This window comes from Oncorhynchus nerka, linkage group LG13 (assembly GCF_034236695.1).
Source record: "Oncorhynchus nerka isolate Pitt River linkage group LG13, Oner_Uvic_2.0, whole genome shotgun sequence".
In the NCBI taxonomy this organism is placed as follows: domain Eukaryota; kingdom Metazoa; phylum Chordata; class Actinopteri; order Salmoniformes; family Salmonidae; genus Oncorhynchus; species Oncorhynchus nerka.
Genome location: NC_088408.1, coordinates 30,421,623 through 30,440,971, shown reverse-complemented (window position 1 = coordinate 30,440,971; position 19,349 = coordinate 30,421,623). Strand labels below are relative to the sequence as shown.

General features: G+C 42.8%; 1 protein-coding gene across 6 annotated transcripts in view; it reads left to right on the top strand.

The window, feature by feature from the left end:
• LOC115139335 (estrogen-related receptor gamma-like) overlaps window positions 1-19,349 on the top strand; it is a 48,135-nt gene that overhangs the window by 9,097 nt on the left and 19,689 nt on the right. The window contains exons 1-2 of one of the 6 annotated variants that reach the window (XM_029676585.2): window positions 14,653-15,032; window positions 17,714-17,784. The exons of 1 other annotated variant lie outside the window; for it this stretch is intronic. Coding sequence is in view for 2 of the 5 variants with exons in the window: in XM_029676583.2 (XP_029532443.1) it covers window positions 9,806-9,885 (80 nt within the window). In the remaining 3 variants the exon portion in view is untranslated. Of the gene's footprint in view, window positions 1-9,794; window positions 9,886-10,271; window positions 10,291-14,652; window positions 15,033-17,713; window positions 17,785-19,349 lie in introns of those variants that run through there. 4 more of the 6 variants (XM_029676583.2, XM_029676587.2, XM_065026329.1 and 1 more) reach the window with 4 other exon arrangements.

The following is a 19,349-nucleotide window of genomic DNA, read 5'->3' as shown; positions in this document are numbered from 1 at the left end:
AGTTGCTGGATATTGGTGGGAACTGGAACGTGCTGTTGTACACATCAATCCAGAGCATCCCAAACATGCTCAATCAGTGACATGTCTGGTGAGTAAGCAAGCCATGGAAGAACTGGGATCTTTTCAGCTTCCAGGAATTGAGTGGAGATCCTTGCAACATGGGGCCGTGCATTATCATGCTGAATCATGAAGTGATGGTGGTGGATGAATGGTACGACAATGGGCCTCAGTATCTCATCGTGGTATCTATGTGCATTCAAACTTCCATCGATAAAATGCAATTGTGTTTGTTGTCCGTAGCTTATGCCTGGCCATACCATAACCCCACTGTCACCATGGGACAAACTGCTCATCCACACGACGCTATACCATTTGGCTGGTTCAGTTGAAACCGGGATTCATCCGTGAAGAGCACAACTTCTCCAGCCATTCGCCCACTGAATTTGGTTGCAACGCCGAATTCAGGTCAAGACCCTGGTGAGGACAACGAGCACGTAGATGAGCTTCCCTGAGACGGTTTCTGACAGTTAGTGCAGAAATTCTTCAGCTGTCCAGGTGGCTGGTCTCAGATGATCCCGCAGGTGAAGAAGCCGGATGTGGAGGTCCTGGGCTGATGTGGTTACACGTGGTCTGCGGTTGTGAGGCGGGTTGGATGTACTGCCAAATTCTCTAAAGCGACGTTGGAGGCGGCTTATGATAGAGAAATTAACATTACATTTTCTGGCAACAGCTCTGGTGGACATTCCTGCAGTCAGCATGCCAATTGCATGCTCCCTCAAAACTTGAGACATCTGTGGCATAGTGTTGTGTGACAAAACTTCACATTTTAGAGGCCTTTTATTGTCCCCAGCACAAGGTGCACTTGTGTAATGATCATGCTGTTTAATCAGCTTCTAGATATGCCACACCTGTCAGGTGGATGGATTATCTTAGCAAAGGAGAAATGCTCACTAACACATGAGTATGACATGTAAACAAATTTGTGCACAACATTTGAGAGAAATATGTTTTTTATGAGTATGGAACAATTCTGGGATCTTTTACTTTAGCTCATGAAACATTGGACCAACACTTTACATGTTGTGTTAATATTTTTGTTCAGTATATTTAGGGACAGCTGCAATGGGCTGGCTATACTCCAGTAGCCACCCAATGGTGTTTTTCCTTCTGTATTCCAAACGAGACCATACATGGTCATGTGAGCAGTGGAAACCATTTAAAACCATTGAGTAGTTGGTTGACCCAGTACACTAAGTGAAGGTTCTATGGTCAGGTTCTACTACAGTTTCCCAGACAGGGAGGGATCATCCACCGCAACAAGGCTCTGATAGCTGATACATCCTGTTTCCTGATCAATATTCAATGTATGACTGGTCAATATTTTGAGCAATCTGCTCACCCAGACATTCATCTATCAATCTATCAGTCTATCTATCCAAAGACACATCCATATAGTTTCTCCCTCCAGCTCTTTTATCCTACTCTTTCTCCCTTCCTCCACACCTCTTCGTTCTCCCCCTTCATCTCAACATCTTTAAACAACTTGTGTCAGATGGTCTGTACAATATATGTGCAGTGAGAATAGTGTTTGCCCACAATGTGTCTCTGTAATTGATGGATTGCACCGAGTTAGACAATAGCTGAGTTGATTATGCTCAGTGCGTCTCGCAGTGATGATGTCAGGAGAGACAGTAGGGGGTTGGGGACACCAGAGAGTGATGCTTTTGGTTTGAAACTCAGTCTGACAGCTGTCCCTATGGAGGGGGAGGGGTATGGGGTGCTTGGTTGCTGGGGTGGGGTCTGGGGTTTGCTTCCCCCACACTCACATTTGAGAAAAACAGAAGTAATCCATACCATGGTCAACACTGACTGCTTTGTGTTGTGTTACGGGTCTGTCCTTTGTGAAAAGATGTAGAATTTCAGTATCCAGTATCACTTGAGATTGTTCAAAGCTTTGGGAATGTAGGCTACATAGCATTGACCACTGAGTAGAGAGCTTATCGAGCATGAGAAAATTTTATCTTTATTTTAAATTAATCTTCCTTGAAAAAGCCAAGGTATTCAATATGCTTGACATGCATTTTCGTGAAGATCTATGAAAACTACATGAAACTTAGGGCATCAAATACAAAACAGTAGCCAGGTTTGTTTCATATGTTTTTATTCAGAAATTAAATGAAAATACATGCATGGGTAACTTATCACTAAGTAAAATGGAACAGTCACGTATAGTTATGTAGGTAGGCTATTATCATTAGAGCAAGCGAACAAAGTCATTTCTTGTGATCTTAAACTTAAGTGGGAAGCTAGACGCCACTGTGGCCCTGCTCTTGTGTGTCTAACTATTGTTGTATTCCATCCCAAGACGACTGCTTTGTGCCAGGGAAAATGTCAATCTAGCTCAAACAATGACTCAACTGATAAAATAATTAATCTTAGCTCTCCCCTCCTTATTACAATTGCTTATGGCTTTGTACTTGAAGTAGCCAATGTCTACGACCGAACAAAACAGCACAATAACTTGGCTCAGGGTATAAAGAATTCATTGATAATAACAGCTACAGCTAAGCCGTTGGGGCGATAGCCAAGAAACACTTCTTCCAATGTAAACATTATTCTTCCTAAATGGTTTATTCAAGATAATTTCCCTGTGAAGATTATTTTCATGTGTTACATTTACGTTTGTGATTAGGTTGAGATTTGGTTATGATTGTATAGGATAGCAGCACTGAATACAAATGCAGAGCCTTTGCCTTTCTGTTATTTTACGATAGCTGTTTATCTCTCCTGCGGAAGACTGGGCCCTTTAATGGTTATAGTGGTGGCCCGGTGAGGCCTGTTTCGTGTGTGTGTGCCTGTGCATATGTACTGTATATTGTTTGCGTATGTGTGTGCGTATATACAGTATGTGCAAATATGTGTGTGTGTTCGTGAGGTGTTTTATGCCTCATACGATATGTGTGTGTGAGTGAGGTGTTTTATTCCTCATACTGTATGTGTGTGTGAGGTGTTTAATGTTATGCGCGTGCGGCACATTACCCGTGTGATAAGAACCACTCCATGGAGTCTTGTGTCTAGGGCTTATCAAACAGCAGATTAGCAAAGCGATTTTGTCCATGCTACAGTTTGGTTTGGCAGGGGTCGCTTCAAAACATGATACTGTGTGTTGTGCGTATGAAAGACAGTGTCAGAGGGGGTGAGGGTTTGCTTCAGGACACTGAACACGACTCAGACTACTTAGATTTGAATCTGAAGTGTCCATTTCCACCGCTTTGATAGCTAAAACCACAGACAGACAGACACACATATTGTGTTGTTCACCCCTGCATCACCTTCCTTTGTATTAGAAGACCAGCTAATGAAAATAGAAAATATAATTGGATACAGTTATTCTAATCTAGACGTCAAAAAAGTAAGGAGTATGTGGACCTCCCCAGCCATTTTTGTATTTTTTATTGTTGAATATTAAAACATACAATCTACGTTCGGTGAAGCCACTCAACATTTACATTCCATTCAGTCATCTAACAGACTCCCATCTTGAGCGACCCACAGACGCAACCAGGATCAACGCACTGCCCAAGGACACGTCGACAGATCTCCCACCAAGTCAAAATGGGGACCCGAACCAGCAACCTATCGTCTACCGGCCCAAGCTACCAACCGCCAGGCCACCAACCGTCCAAAATCCCCCCCACAGTTCCCCGTGAGCTGCCCCTCAACCATCCGAGACCATTTACATTGGTATTTGAATTTGTATTTATTATGGATCCCCATATTCTTCCTGGGGTCCAGCAAAATTAAGACAGTTATATAAAGTTTAAAATATTACATGACATTACATTTCATAACACTTTACCCAATACATTTAGTGTGTTCCCTCAGGCCTCTACTCCAATATCACATATTTACAATACAACATCCATGTGTGTAGACTGCGTGTCTTATTATGGTGCTTGCATCAGTTACCTGATGTGGAATAGAGTTCCATGTAGCCATGGCTCTATGTAGTACTGTGTGTCTCTCATAGTCTGTTCTTGACTTGGGGATTGTGAAGAGACCTCTTGTGGCATGTCTTGTGGGGTATACATGGGTGTCCGAGCTGTGTGCTAGTAGTTTAAACAGACACCTCGGTGCATTCAGCATGTCAACACTTCTTACAAAAACAAGTAGTGATGAAGTCAATCTCTCCTTCACTTTGAGCCATGAGAGACTTACAAGCATATTATTAATGTTAGCCCTCCGTGAACATTTATTAAGGGCCAGTCGTGCTGCCCTGTTCTGAGCCAATTGTAATTTTCTGAGGTCCCTCTTTGTGGCAAGTGACCACACGGCTGTCCAGGAGCGACAAAACTAGAGCATGTAGGACCTGCCTTATTGATAGTATTGTTAAAAAGCCATAGCATCACTTTATTGTGGACAGACTTCTCCCCTGCTTAGCTAGCTAACCAGCTATCAGTCAGCTAACCACTGCTAGCGTTCATCAGCTAACCTTTAGCTCGGAAAGCTCTCGCCAGTTCGTACAACGCGTTTCAAACCAGAGCATACCGGCCCTATTTTTCTCTCCATATCCCCGAATTCCTACCACAAACTCTGAACCTTTTCATCTGGATCATCACAGCTAGCTAACCGCAACCAGGGTTGACTACTCCTGGCTAACGTTTCCGTCCCGGAGCTAGCACAAACTAGCCTGGGGCTAGCCAATGCTAGAACCATCTCCCGGCTCACTCCTGGGCTACAATATCCGGACCCCTTCTACTGCCCTGGAATACCGACATAATCTGCCCGAGGTTTCCAACAGGCCCCTCAGGCGCGACACCTGCTGAAGGCCCATTCTGCTAATCTGCTAGGCCTGCTAGCTACCTAGAGCTACTTGGAACCCTACTAACTACATGACTGGTCTATCGACGTCACCGCACGAAGAGGCAAAAACAGACTTACCCCCATCGTGACGTCCCCCAAAGGCTAACTTGCTAGCCCCAGTCTACTAACTGCTAGCGTGCCTGCCCCGGTCTGCTAACTGCTAGCTTGTTTAGCCCCGGCCTACTAACTGTTAGCATGTTAGCATATGCCTGCTAACTGTCTGAATCGCCGTGTTCCCAGTCAGCCCAACCACTCACTGGACTCATATGTTCACTTGACTATGCATGCCTCTCTCTAATATCAATTTGCCTCGTCCATTACTGTCCTGGTTAGTGATTACTGTCTTATTTCACTGTAGAGCCTCTAGCCCTGCTCAATATGCCTTAACCAACCATGCTGTTCCAACTCCTACATATGCAATGACATCACCTGGTTTAAACGTCTCTAGAGACTATATCTCTCTCATCATTACTCAATGCCTAGGTTTACCTCCAATGTACTCACATCCTACCTTACCTTTGTCTTTACACTATGCCTTGAATCTATGCCAATGTGCCCAGAAACCTGCTCCTTTTACTCTCTGTTCCGAACGTGCTAGACGGCCAGTTCGTATAGCATTTAGCCGTACCCTTATCCTACTTCTCCTCTGTTCTTCTGGTGATGGAGAGGTTAATCCAGGTCCTGCAGTGCCTAGCTCCACTCCCTCTCCCCAGGTGCTCTCATTTGTTGACTTCTGTAACCGTAAAAGCCTTGGTTTCATGCATGTTAACATTAGAAGCCTACTCCCTAAGTTTGTTTTACTCACTGCTTTAGCACACTCTGCCAACCCGGATGTCTTAGTCGTGTCTGAATCATAGCTTACTCGCTAACTATAACATTTTCCGTCAAGATAGAACTGCCAAAGGGGGTGGTGTTGCAATCTACTGCAAAGATAGCCTGCAGAGTTCTGTATTACTATTCAAGTCTGTACCCAAACAATTCAAGCTTATACTTCTAAAAATTCACCTTTCCAGAAACAAGTCTCTCACTGTTGCCGCTTGCTATGGACCACCCTCTGCCCCCACGTGTGTCCTCGATACCATATGTGAATTGATTGCCCCCCATCTATCTTCTGAGCTCAGGCTACTAGGTTACCTAAACTGGGACATGCTTAACACCCCGGCCATCCTACAATCCAAGCTTGATGCCCTCAGTCTCACACAAATGATCAAGATGTCATAGATGTCATCCTAACTAACTCACCCTCCAAATACACCTCTGTTTTCAATCAAGATCTCAGCGATCACTGCCTCATTGCCTGCATCCGTAATGGGTCTGCGACCAAACGACCACCCCTCATCACTGTCAAACGCTCCCTAAAACACTTCTGCGAGCAGGCCTTTCCAATTGACCTGGCCGGGGTATCCTGGAATGACATTGACTTCATCCCGTCAGTAGATGATGCCTTGCTATTCTTTAAAAGTACATTCCTCACTAGCTTAAATAAGCATGCCCCATTCAAAAAATATAGAACTAGGAATAGATATAGTCCTTGGTTCATTCCAGACCTGTCTGCCCTTGACCAGCACAAAAACATCCTGTGGCGTTCTGCATTAGCATCGAATAGCCCCCGTGATATGAAACTTTTCAGGGAAGTTAGGAACAAATATACACAGGCAGTTAGGAAAGCTAAGGCTAGCTTTTTTAAACAGAAATTTGCATCCTGTAGTACTAACTCAAAAAAATTCTGGGACACTGTAAAGTCCATGGAGAATAAGAGCACCTCCTCCCAGCTATCTACTGCTCTGAGGCTAGAAAACAATGTCACCACCGATAAATCCACTATAATTGAGAATTTCAATAAGCATTTCTCTATGGCTGGCCATGCTTTCCACCTGGCTACCCCTACCCCGGTCAACTGCCCGGCACCCTCCACAGCAACCCGCCAAAGCCCCCACCATTTGTCCTGTACCCAAATCCAGATAGCTGATGTTCTGAAAGAGCTGCAAAATCTGGACCCCTACAAATCAGCCGGGCTAGACAATCTGGACCCTCTCTTTCTAAAATCATCTGCCGAAATTGTTGCAACCCCTATTACTAGCCTGTTCAACCTCTCTTTCATATCGTCTGAGATATTCCCAAAGATTGGAAAGCTGCCACGGTCATCAACCCTCTACAAAGGGGGTGACACTCTAGACCCAAACTGCTACAGACCTCGAAAGCCAAGTTAACAAACAGATTACCGACCATTTCGAATCCCACCGTACCTTCTCCGCTATGCAATCTGGTTTCAGAGTTGGTCATGGGTGCACCTCAGCCACACTCAAGGTCCTAAACGACAACATAACCGCCATCGATAAGAGACATTACTGTGCAGCTATATTCATCGACCTGGCCAAGGCTTTCGACTCTGTCAATCACCACTTTTGTATTGGTAGACTCGACAGCCTTGGTTTCTCAAATGATTGCCTCGCCTAGTTTACCAACTATAGAGTTATCTGATAGAGTTCAGTGTGTCAAATCAGAGTTCCTGTTGTCCGGACCTCTGGCTGTCTCTATGGGGGTGCCACAGGGTTCAATCCTCGGGCCGACTCTCTTCTCTGTATACATCAATGATGTTGCTCTTGCTGCTGGTGATTCTCTGGTACACCTCTACGCAGACGACACCATTCTGTATACTTCTGGCCCCTCTTTGGACACTGTGTTAACTAACCTCCAGACGAGCTTGAATGCCATACAACTCTCCTTCCGTGGCCTCCAACTGCTCTTAAACGCAGGGGAAACTAAATGCATGCTGTTCAACCAATCACTGCCCGCAACTGCTCGCCCGTCCAGCATCACTACTCTGGACCACTCTGACTTAGAATATGTGGACAACTACAAATACCTAGGTGTCTGGTTAGACTGTAAACTTTCCTTCCAGGCTCACATTAAGCATCTCCAATCCAAAATTAAATCTAGAATTGGCTTCCTATATCGCAACAAAGCATCCTTCATTCATGCTGCCAAACATACCCTCGTAAAACTGACCATCCTATCGATCCTCGACTTCGGTGATGTCATCTATAAAATAGCCTCCAACACTCTACTCAACAAACTGGATGCAGTCTATCACAGTGCCATCCGTTTTGTCACCAAAGCCCCATACACTACCCACCATTGTGACCTGTACGCTCTCGTTGGTTGGCCCTCGCTTCATACTTGTCGCCAAACGCACTGGCTACAGGTTATCTACAAGTCTCTGCTAGGTAAAGCTCCGCCTTATCTCAGTTCACTGGTCACGATGGCAACACCCACCCGTAGCACGCGCTCCAGCAGGTGTATCTCACTGATCATCCCTAAAGCCAACACCTCATTTGGCCGCCTTTCGTTCCAGTTCTCTGCTGCCTGTGACTGGAACGAATTGCAAAAATCGCTGAAGTTGGAGACTTTTATCTCCCTCACCAACTTCAAACATCTGCTATCTGAGCAGCTAACCGATCGCTGCAGCTGTACATAGTCTATCGGTAAATAGCCCACCCAATTTTACCTACCTCATCCCCATACTGTTTATATTTATTTACTTTTCTGCTTTTTTGCACACCAATATCTCTACCTGTACATGACCATCTGATCATTTAGTGTTAATCTGCAAAATTGTAATTATTCGCCTACCTCCTCATGCCTTTTGCACACAATGTATATAGACTCTTTCTTTTTTTTCTACTGTGTTATTGACTTGTTAATTGTTTACTCCATGTGTAACTCTAATAAAATTTAAAAAAATAAAAAATAAAACTCCCAGGTCTCCATGTTAGACAACAAATGTTCGTTTTGTTCGATAAAGTTCATCTTTATGTCCAAATACCTCCATTTTGTTGGTGCGTTTAGTTCAGAAAGGCACAATGCGCGCTCTCAAAACCAAGACGAAAAGTCAAAAAAGTACAATAAAAGTTCATAGAAACATGTCAAACGATGTGTAAAATCAATCCTCCGGTTGTTTTTGTCATGAATAATAAATAATATTTCAACCAGACAAAAGCTTTGTCAATGGAAAAGGTAAACAAGAAATGCGTGCTCCCGATCACGTGCTTGGTTCATGGATGGAAATTTCCACTGTCCTCTCATTGAAGGCGGTGTATCTCCCTCATTTTTCAGAGTAGAATCCTGAAACAATGCCTAAATACTGGTCACATGTTGAGGAAGCCATAGAACTGGGCCCTAAGTCTTTGTATGGTGGATAGAATTTCAATGGAAAAACAGCCTTTCAAAATAATAGTGCTTCCTGGTTAGATTTTCCTCGGGTTTTTGCCTGCCATGTCAGTTCTGTTATACTCACAGACATTATTTTAACAGTTTTGGAAACTTTAGTGTGTTGTCTATCCAGATCTACTAATTATAAGCATATCCTAGCTTATGGGCCTGAGTAGCAGGCAGTTTTATTTGGGCACGCTTTTCATCCAAAATTCCGAATGCTGCCTCCTACCCTAGTGAAGTTAAAGAACACCCTCTGTGTTCTGTTAGACAGGTAACTCTTTATCCACAATATAGCAGGGGGTGTAAAACCATAATGCATACGTTTTTCCATCAGCAGACTATGATTGATAATGTCTAAAGCCGCATTGAAGTCGAACAAAACAGCTCCCAAAATCTTTTTATCATCAATTTCTCTGTCAATCATCAGTCATTTGTGTAAGTGCTGTGCTTGTTGAATATCCTTCCCTACAAGCATGCTGAAAGTCTTTTGTCAATTTGTTTACTGTAAAACAGCATTGTATCAAACCAAATTTGAGCCAGTAAAGGGGGCTTTACTATTCTTGGGTAGCGTAATTACTTTTGCTTCCCTCCAGGCCTGGGGGCATGTGTGTATGTATGTGTGTGTCCGCGTGTGTGCACATGTGTGCGTTTTGAATGTGAGTTTGTATATATGCATGTGTACACTCATACAAGCACCTATCATCAGCCTCCGGAAAACAGGCATTGGATGAAACAACGACTTCAGTGTTCCTTTACTCCCACATGGATCACCATGTATGATAAAATAAGAGGGAACATCACTAGTGGGTAATGTTTTATTACTTTTTCTCTTTCTTTCCTTTCTTTCTTTCTCTCTTACCTTCTCTCTCTTTCTGTGTTTCTGGCTGTGTGTCTATCTGTGCGCATGTGTTTGTTTACCTCTATTTACTCTTACCTCTGAGCTTGCCTAATACATGAATCCAGTTGAGTGGCTTTGTAGGGTGAGTTCTTACCTCTTGGCTTGCCTAATACATGAATCCAGTTGAGTGGCTTTGTAGGGTGAGTTCTTACCTCTTGGCTTGCCTAATACATGAATCCAGTTGAGTGGCTTTGTAGGGTGAGTTCTTACCTCTTGGCTTGCCTAATACATGAATCCAGTTGAGTGGCTTTGTGGGGTGAGTTCTTACCTCTTGGCTTGCCTAATACATGAATCCAGTTGAGTGGCTTTGTAGGGTGAGTTCTTACCTCTGAGCTTGCCTGATACATGAATCCAGTTGAGTGGCTTTGTGGGGTGAGCCACCGACTGATCGCAGGCAGAATCTGTTAAGTGGATCACCATTCAGTGATCAGAGATTACTGTATGTAAGACTCAGCCTGGAACTGTTGCTGCGGGCTGAGGATGGTGCTGAGTTCTAAAGTAAGAAAAGGAAGTTGCGTGCCTTGTAAAAACACTAGTGGAGTATCTTCGAAGTATGGTGTAAGCATGTAAGCATAGAAATGTGTTGATGATGGTCTTATATTTTATATCAAGTTAATGTGCTCCAATTCTAACACCCCCTTTTCAGATTTTATGTATTGTTGCTCCTCTTTGAGAAACATTCCTCGGTCATAACTATACAGTTGAAAACAAGTGACTCTGAAATAAATGTGTAATCTGCTCGTGTGCCAGGAGTGGCAAGTTGCCCAGAGTCACACTGTGTGTGTGTGTGTGTGTGTGTGTGTGTGTGTGCGTGCGTGCGTGCGTGCGTGCGTGCGTGCGTGCGTGCGTGCGTGCGTGCGTGCGTGCGTGCGTGCGTGCGTGCGTGCGAGAGAGGTCAGAGCGTCACATTAGGGATATGTTACTGACAGATGATCAGATCCAGGTTTACCGCCAGGGTATATTTGAGTTAGACAACTAGAGAGGCTTGCATCACTGAGTTACTAAACTTCCTTTAGTCAGGGCTTTAAATTGAGGAAGTTGACGAGCGCGTGTATGCGTGTTTATGTAATAATAATTTGGGGAGGGGGGTTAGGGAGTGCTGTGGCACCTGTTGTACAGTAGGACACAGACACTTAGTGACACACATGCATGCACACACACGCCACAGAAAATATACACACAACCTAGAGGTATGTATGTCCTTTAGGATCATGTATCATCAGAGTAGGACATTATTTCTTTCATCACATTCCCAGTGGGTCAGAAGTTTACATACACTCAATTAGTATTTGGTAGCATTACCTTTAAATTGTTTAACTTGGGTCAAACGTTTCGGGTAGCCTCCCACAAGCTTCCCACAATAAGTTGGGTGAATTTTGGCCCATTCCTCCTAACAGAGCTGGTGTAACTGAGTCGGGTTTGTAGGCCTCCTTGCTCACACACGCTTTTTCAGTTCTACCCACAAATGTTCTATTGGATTGAGGTCAGGGCTTTGTGATGGCCACTCCAATACCTTGACTTTGTTGTCCTTAAGCCATTTTGCCACAACTTTGGAAGTATGCTTGGGGTCATTGTCCATTTGGAAGACCCATTTGCGAGCAAGCTTCTTGACTGATGTCTTGATGTTGCTTCAATATTTCCACATAATTTTCCTGCCTCATGATGCCATCTATTTTGTGAAGTGCACCAGTCCCTCAGCAAAGCACCCCCACAACATGATGCTGCCACCCCAATGCTTCATGGTTGGGATGGTGTTCTACGGCTTGCAAGCATCCCCGTTTTTCTTCCAAACATAACGATGGTCATAATGGCCAATCAGTTCTATCTTTGTTTCATCGGACCAGATTACATTTCTCCAAAAGTATGATCTTTGTCCCCATGTGCAGTTGCAAACTGTCTGGCTTTTTTATGGTGGTTCCAGGGCAGTGGATTCTTCCTAGCTGAGCGACCTTTCAGGTTGTCGATATAGGACTCGTTTTACTGTGGATATAGATAATTTTGTACACATTTCCTCCAGCATCTTCACATGGTCCTTTGCTGTTGTTCTGGGATTGATTTGCACTTTTTGCACCTAAGTACGTTCATCTCTAGGAGACAGAACGTGTGTCCTTCCTGAGTCTGCTGCGTGGTCACATGGTGTTTATACTTGCATACTATTGTTTGTACAGATGAACATGGTACCTTCAGGCGTTTGGAAATTGTTCCCAAGGATGAACCAGACTTGTGGAGGTCTACAATTATTTTCTGAGGTTTTGGCTGATTTCTTTTGATTTTCCCATGATGTCAAGCAAAGAGGCACTGAGTTTGAAGGTAGGCCTTGAAATACATCCACAGGTACACTGCCAATTGACTCAAATGATGTCATTTAGCCTGTAAGAAGCTTCTAAAGCCATGACATCATTTTCCAAACTGTTTAAAGGCACATTTAACATAGGGTATGTAAACTTCTCACCCACTGGAATTGTGATACAGTGATGAATTATAAGTGAAATAATGTGTCTGTAAACAATTGTTGGAAAAAGTACTTGTGTCATGCACAAAGTAGATGTCCTAACCGACTTGCCAAAACTATAGTTTGTTAACAACCTATGTGTATGTAAACTTCCGACTTCAACTGTAAATACACCCACACTCACACAGCAACTATATTCAAATGCAACAACTACTTTAAATTGTCAGCCTCCTGGCTGCAATTTATTAGTGGAGAATGTTTTTATTAGGACAATGAGAGCTATTCTTATTAGAAAAGTCAGATTTCAATGAATATGCTCTGATTTAGAAAGGTGACTGATTTCACTGTCAACCTGTGCCCCTTGCCAGGGCTGTTTCTTGCGTTTTGGGAGCCCTTAGCAAGATTTGGTTGGTGGCCCCAGCATCACCCAACTCGCGGTCAAAACATTTTAGCGGCGTCCCTCTTTGGTGGAGGAAAGTAAAGAATGTGCAGCTTGTCCTTCAATTCTACACATTTTTCCATGGAGTTAGGGTGACCAAATGTCCCGGATTGTGTTGGACAGTCCTGCATTTTGGCGTTTTGTTCTGCAACCAAACAATCATGTCCTGGATTTTATCATCAAGTTCAAACTTTTCTAATTTCGGGGAAAAAAAGGTTGATTTGTCCCATATTTCAGTCAGACATTCCAACCTGTCTCTTGCAGTCACGTTGTGCTTCTGAAAATATATACATCATAAGGATGTTGTATTGGTGATGTTTAACACTTCTCAAATCCTTGTTGTGATCTGATATTTTGATGTTGCGGACTAAATTCCAGCTCAACTTGGAGAGGACAGTTTGGTGTAACTACTTCTATAAAGCTGCTTCTGATGAAGAGCTACAAAAGTAAGTCAATAGTCATATTAGCCTGAAAAGATATAAGGTGATTTTGTCCCTTGTGAGGTGCTCCATCCTCATTAGTTGCTTATTCAACTTATTTGCTGCAACTTCACTCAATCCTGTTTAATACTGGATTAGTTTACATTCCCTGAGACCAACTAGAAAATGTTTCCTTGGCCAAATATTTCCAGATTTTCATAAAACATATGGTCTTTCGTTCCATGGGTGACTGCATGACGCAGAAGAGTAGGCTATAGTTGCTTCAATTAGCTTGTTTGGTGAAGTGGGAGCAGGGGTGCAGTGCTGCCAGAGGACTCGTTGCCATTTTTCGCTCCCCACAATGGTGCTCTTTTAGTAAAGTTAGATCAAAGCTGAATCAATTTAATCTTTATTTAACTAGGCAAGTCAGTTAAGAACAAAATAATCACATGATTAATTGGAATTCTACATAACAGAACTAAATATAATAGCATAGTTAGCTGAATAGTCCAAAAATAATTATCATGTGGCCAAAACTCAACAGCACGCGCCACTACCCAGAATTTGCTTGGATTTAAACAAAATACAGGAAGGCTAATAGTTTGAACACCATCTGCTCTAATTTGCTAACAAAAAAGTAATTGAAGAAATTCTAAATGCATATTCCCATGAAACTGATTGAGATCAAATGATTGGCATGTGATGCTGGCAACATTTTGAATGTCCAGCAAAATCATCCTGTTGTCCGGCATTTGGGTATTTTAATGTGGTCACCCTACATGGGATGTAGATAAAATGTTGCAGTTTTAAAGCTAATTTCTTGCAATTTTACACATTTTGCCATGACTTATGCCATATCGATATGATATCTGAGTGCGAGTGACAAACAAAATAGTTGGATAGACTAACTTACCTAGCAATCTATATAATGTTAGCTGACATGGGCTAATTAAGTTACTTTCAGTGACTGACATAACAAGAGGGAAACTGCTGATGCACTACCAAATTCCGAAATTGCACGTTGTGTATTCTACCATCCTAGATAGTTGAGACCCCGGCTGACTTCCCCCCCTAAAAATTATGTCGCTTATGTCTAGAAACGGCACTGCCCCTTGCCCCACAACCACATTATTTATTGTTCATTCATCCTTCTCTTTCTTATACTATCACTCTCTCCCTCTACTTTTTTTCATCTCACTACTGCCACCTGTCCTGTCTCTATGTACCCACAGTTATTGGCCGGCTCTCATTGGAGTAGCCGGTGGCCAGTCAAATACTGGCATTGTGGTACAGAGGGAGGGGCATGTAAAATGGTTCCTGGATATTCATGAGCACCAGCTGTAGCTTTGAGTGCTCTATCATAGACTGAGCCACAACAGTTAAGACCTCACTGGCTGGAGTCTCAACACTGCTGTTAGAGGGAAATTCAGCAAGAGCATGAGAGACACACAGATAGAGACCGAGACACACAGAAACAAAGACAGACAGACAGAGAGTGACAGGAAGAGCTAGAGAGACAGAGAGAGGGAGACACTGTTGCTCCAGTGAAAGTGTGTCAGAGAGTGAAACAGAGATTGAGAAAGACTGAGAAAGAAAAGGAGACAGACAAACTAAAGAAAGAGAGAGAAAGCTCAAAGGGATCTTTGCTAGTGAGCAGGTTTTCTCCTCAGAGTATGGTGGCAAAGAGCACATGGATTTAGTAGAGCTGTACCTCCCTGAGTGTTTCACCTATCACTCTGACACTGAGTAAGTACATGCACTATTCTGATCCATATTCTGTATGTATATAAACTGTCTGTAGAGTGTAAAGAAAATGTAATAGCACAGTAATGCTATCTAGGCAATGGTAAGCATTGAACTATGTACATGTGCAGTGCACTACTATTTGCAGTCTTGTTCTCAAATTAAGATCATAGTTTTGGGGTTTTTAATTTGCTATTTGGTGTGATGGTGGCTTCTATGTCAGTATAAGCAGCTCTGTGTAAAACAGAGGTAGTGGGAGCAAGTGTCCCTCTTGGAGTTTTGCAAACCCTGTCTTGAACACAATGTCAAAATGTAGATTTTCTCCTAAAAATACACGAGATGGCCATTACCAATAACTAGTAATTCTGCATAGTTCTAGATTGGTCTGGAACTCACCTTTCTGGTCAAAATAGATATTCATTGCTGAGGTGTACTCACTTTTGAGGACATAAATTGAACAATATTGGCACCATTTCATGTAACTGACAACATACTTTTCAGCTAAGCGTCCTCTGAGTGATGCAGAGACACCATTCGAATGTTTGCAGTCTCATTACTTCAGCTGTGACCAAGAGAAAGTGGTCGTGTTTCAATTCTCGAAAATTGTTTCGTATTTTTTCATGAGAGCTTTAAATCCGTCCGAGAATATCACAGTGAGATGAATCCACTGCTGGATTCACTAGACTGTCCCGTTTAATAGGCCATCTCCCAAGCTGGTCTGCGTCGCTCAGAAACAGAGGAAATCGATGCTTTGTCTGGATAGGCCAGAAAATGTGATACGTCACTACCTATGCAAATGTAGGGTGTGAAACCTGACACAGAGTGGAAGCAGAAAAACAGACAGATGAGGCTTTCTGGCACTATAAGGCACTGGACCCTGCGACATTCACAGAGTGCTCTGTACACCAAAATATCAGTCAGAACTGCTTCAGAACCTCTCAAAGTAAATAGGGGGCTTAACATCTAAGAGGTTTTAACCCTGTGATAATATTAGACAACAGCTCAGATAAGACCCTAACCAGAGGATAGCAGGAGAGTGACTGACATATGTAGAGGATGTGGAGACAGAGCATGTTTTTATGTTTTTGTGTTACTGTGTGTTGCTATTAGTGTAATTACAGTGTTAATATACAGTTATAAGAAAAGTCTTACCATGTTTGGTAACAAAATATGAAGAGCGATTATTTTCACCTGTTATTACATTAGCGTCAGATACTTTTTTAAAAAATTAATTGCTAAAGCTTTTTGAATCGAAATTGAATTGAATTTAACAGCAAGTGATATATGGAGAGGGATAGAGAAAGATGGGGTTGAGAAGGGAGACAGGAAGTGAGGGAAACAAAGATAGGGTGAGAGCAAGAGAGCAAAAGAGATAAAGAGAGACTTATCAAACTGATTTGACCCAAGCCCATTGAGACACTTAAACTAAGACTCTTATCGGTGGTGCTGGTTTTTCAGCTCAGGACTGATACCTCCTCATCTCCTATTGGCCCATTAGGAATCACTGTGCACGCATCCCCTCTGACCCAAATCACTGACCAGGGGGTTATGGATAGGAGTTAGGGGGTAATTGAAGAAGGCATTTACATTTCAGTAATATGTGTCTCTTAGAGCCTCTTCACACTTACTACACGTTTTGTAAAAATACCATCGGCTACACATATTACTCCAAAGTAAACTTGCGTACTTGCTACGTCTCAACCGCTACTGCCAGAGGTAGCGCATGGCACTCGCCCGACAGTTGACCCCCTTGAAGCAGGATAGTGTAAACAGCCAACAGCAGTATAAATGGTAATAGCAGAGAAATATTTTTTGAAATGGATATGCAATATTTGAGACTTGTTTTATTGAGTTTTCAGCTGAAATTGCAGTAACAGCCTGTTACATTCTTACATTTTCGCAGTAGCTGCTGCCTGCTGCACCGAGTCATGCAAAATGATGGGACCCCATTCCCACCACCAAAAGCATGTAAAATGTAGATCATACAAATAGGATATGTTTAAAAAATTGTTTTTAACATTGTGTGGTGAGACAACAAAGTGAAAATAACTGTGATTGGACAAAAAGTAACAGGGCTGAGCTCGCTGTCTGCAGGGTTGTATCATTTGGATCTTTGCATCTGTAATTAAAAAGTTACTCACACAGTATGTCATCATTATTGTGTTGATTGATTGATTCATTCCGGTCAATCATTTTGGATTAAGAAAGGCCTACATTTGATCCCGTTTCAAAAAAATTCAGAACACAATTAAATGGGCCTATTTTAGGCTATAAAAACAAGACGTTACATTTCCCCTGGCCAGGCTCAGATGCGATCCCATAGGCTTCTCTAGGCTACCTGCGGCTTGTGGTTGTTATCAGTAGGCTGTAGTTGATCAAACTGAAGTACAGACTAATTGGGCACGTTGACAAATCATGAGGCATTTTATTTTATTGGTGGGTTTCCATATAAAACTGCTCGTTGTGGTGAATTCACTTATACCCACATTTTCAATCTCAATTTGCTTTTACCATGATTTGCATGATATTGATAAAAATGAAGCCTGGTTTGTTGTCATGTTGTATGGTAGGCCTGCTGTACTTTTATTATCACATGAGAGGGTTCATCATTATTATTCAATAGTGTAATATGTTTTAAAACAAAAGTTTATGTCATTGATGAATAGTTTGTTCTTACTCGCTAGTGGCTACTGTGATATTGACGGTCAATTTGAGGTGCAGACCGAGAATGTCAAGTTGCCAGCCACAACGAAAGGTAAGGCAGGGATGTAATGTGAATTGAAAAGTATAATTGTCTTTCATCATCCCGCTCCTCAGACTCTCCATCATATCTCATAGTGGGAATAGGGCCCCAAAAAGGGTGCATAACTAGAGTAACCTACATCCACATGAACCTATACCTAACATCTTAGATACATTTTGTAATGTTTGTAAAAAAAAAAAAAAGCAGAATGGACTATTAAACTAAAATGAAATAAACCCAAATAATCCATTTATTGAGACATTCCCTCTCTCCCTCTACCTCTCTTTTTGCTTCGCTGAGTGCGTGCGTCTGGTTGGTCATTGGCTGTATTGTGACTGCTCATTTGAGAGTGAGTGTTGCCTCCTCTCCTTTCTTTCTACACACCCCGGGTAATGGCCCGGCGATAGACCCCTTTCTCTCTCTCCCTCTCAGCTAATAATGTTTATCCCCCTCTCTCTCTCTCTGTCAATTAGAGTTGTTTTGGTTATGGGCAGACAGAGAGTGTTGCGCACGCACGCACGCTCGCACGCACGCACGCACGCACGCACACACACACACACACACACAGTTGTTTGATAATGTACCTCTGAGTCTGTGATTTACACCCAGCGTCTATGGGAACTGCACTGACAGGGCTTTGATTAGCTTTTATGAAGAGCTGTAGATTATAGCTCTGTCAGGTTAGATATCACACCACGTCTTACCATTCCACTCTAATGCTATTGCATTATGAGAGAAAAATCTACTGCCACTAAGTAATGGGAGAATGCCTCAATTCAGGTCTAGGTGGAGCTGACACAGCAATATCTACCTTTGTGATGGATAGCTGATGAGAGAACAGAATGGTCTCCTCACACTCCCTTGTCCTCTGCCAGCTTTACTGGACCACTTCGGAGTGAACAATATATCACTATCTATTTTAATATAAAACTGAAGTAGAATGAGGTTGAAGTTTGAATGACTCTCTCTCTCTCCCCCTCTCTCTCTCCCTCTCTCTCTGAGACTCTATCCCCCTCTCTCTCGCTCTTTCAATCTCTCTCTCTGTATTTCGAGGGGCGATAGAGCGTGGTCATGGTTGACTCTGGTGGTGTTTAGGGCAGCCAGATAGTTTGCCTGTCAAATGAGTGGTGGTCATGACCGTGTGGATTTACATGGCAGGAACAGAGCTTGGGTTCCTGCCATGAGCTGGGAGGGGGTATGGCGACACATGATGGCATGCAAGCACGTGTGTGTTTTTGTTCAAGTGTTTACGATGACACATGACCACATTTGAAAGCATGTCTGAGAATTAAGTGTGAATGAAGCGTGAAGTGTGTACAGTATGTGTAGGTGGTAGGAGCCTATGGTCACATGGGTCAGCATGTACGTGTGCCTGTGTGTGTGTGTGTGTGTGTGTGTGTGTGTGAGCATTATTTTAGAATACTGTCATGTGCATTGTAGCCCACTGTAGGGGGATGAACATACCTCCATACAGTAGAATGTGAACACACACTGTTTGTACTAGCATAGAAAACAACACATTCCCAAAACGAATACCTCTACAACGCTCAAGTAGACAGAGTTAAAAATCAAATCTA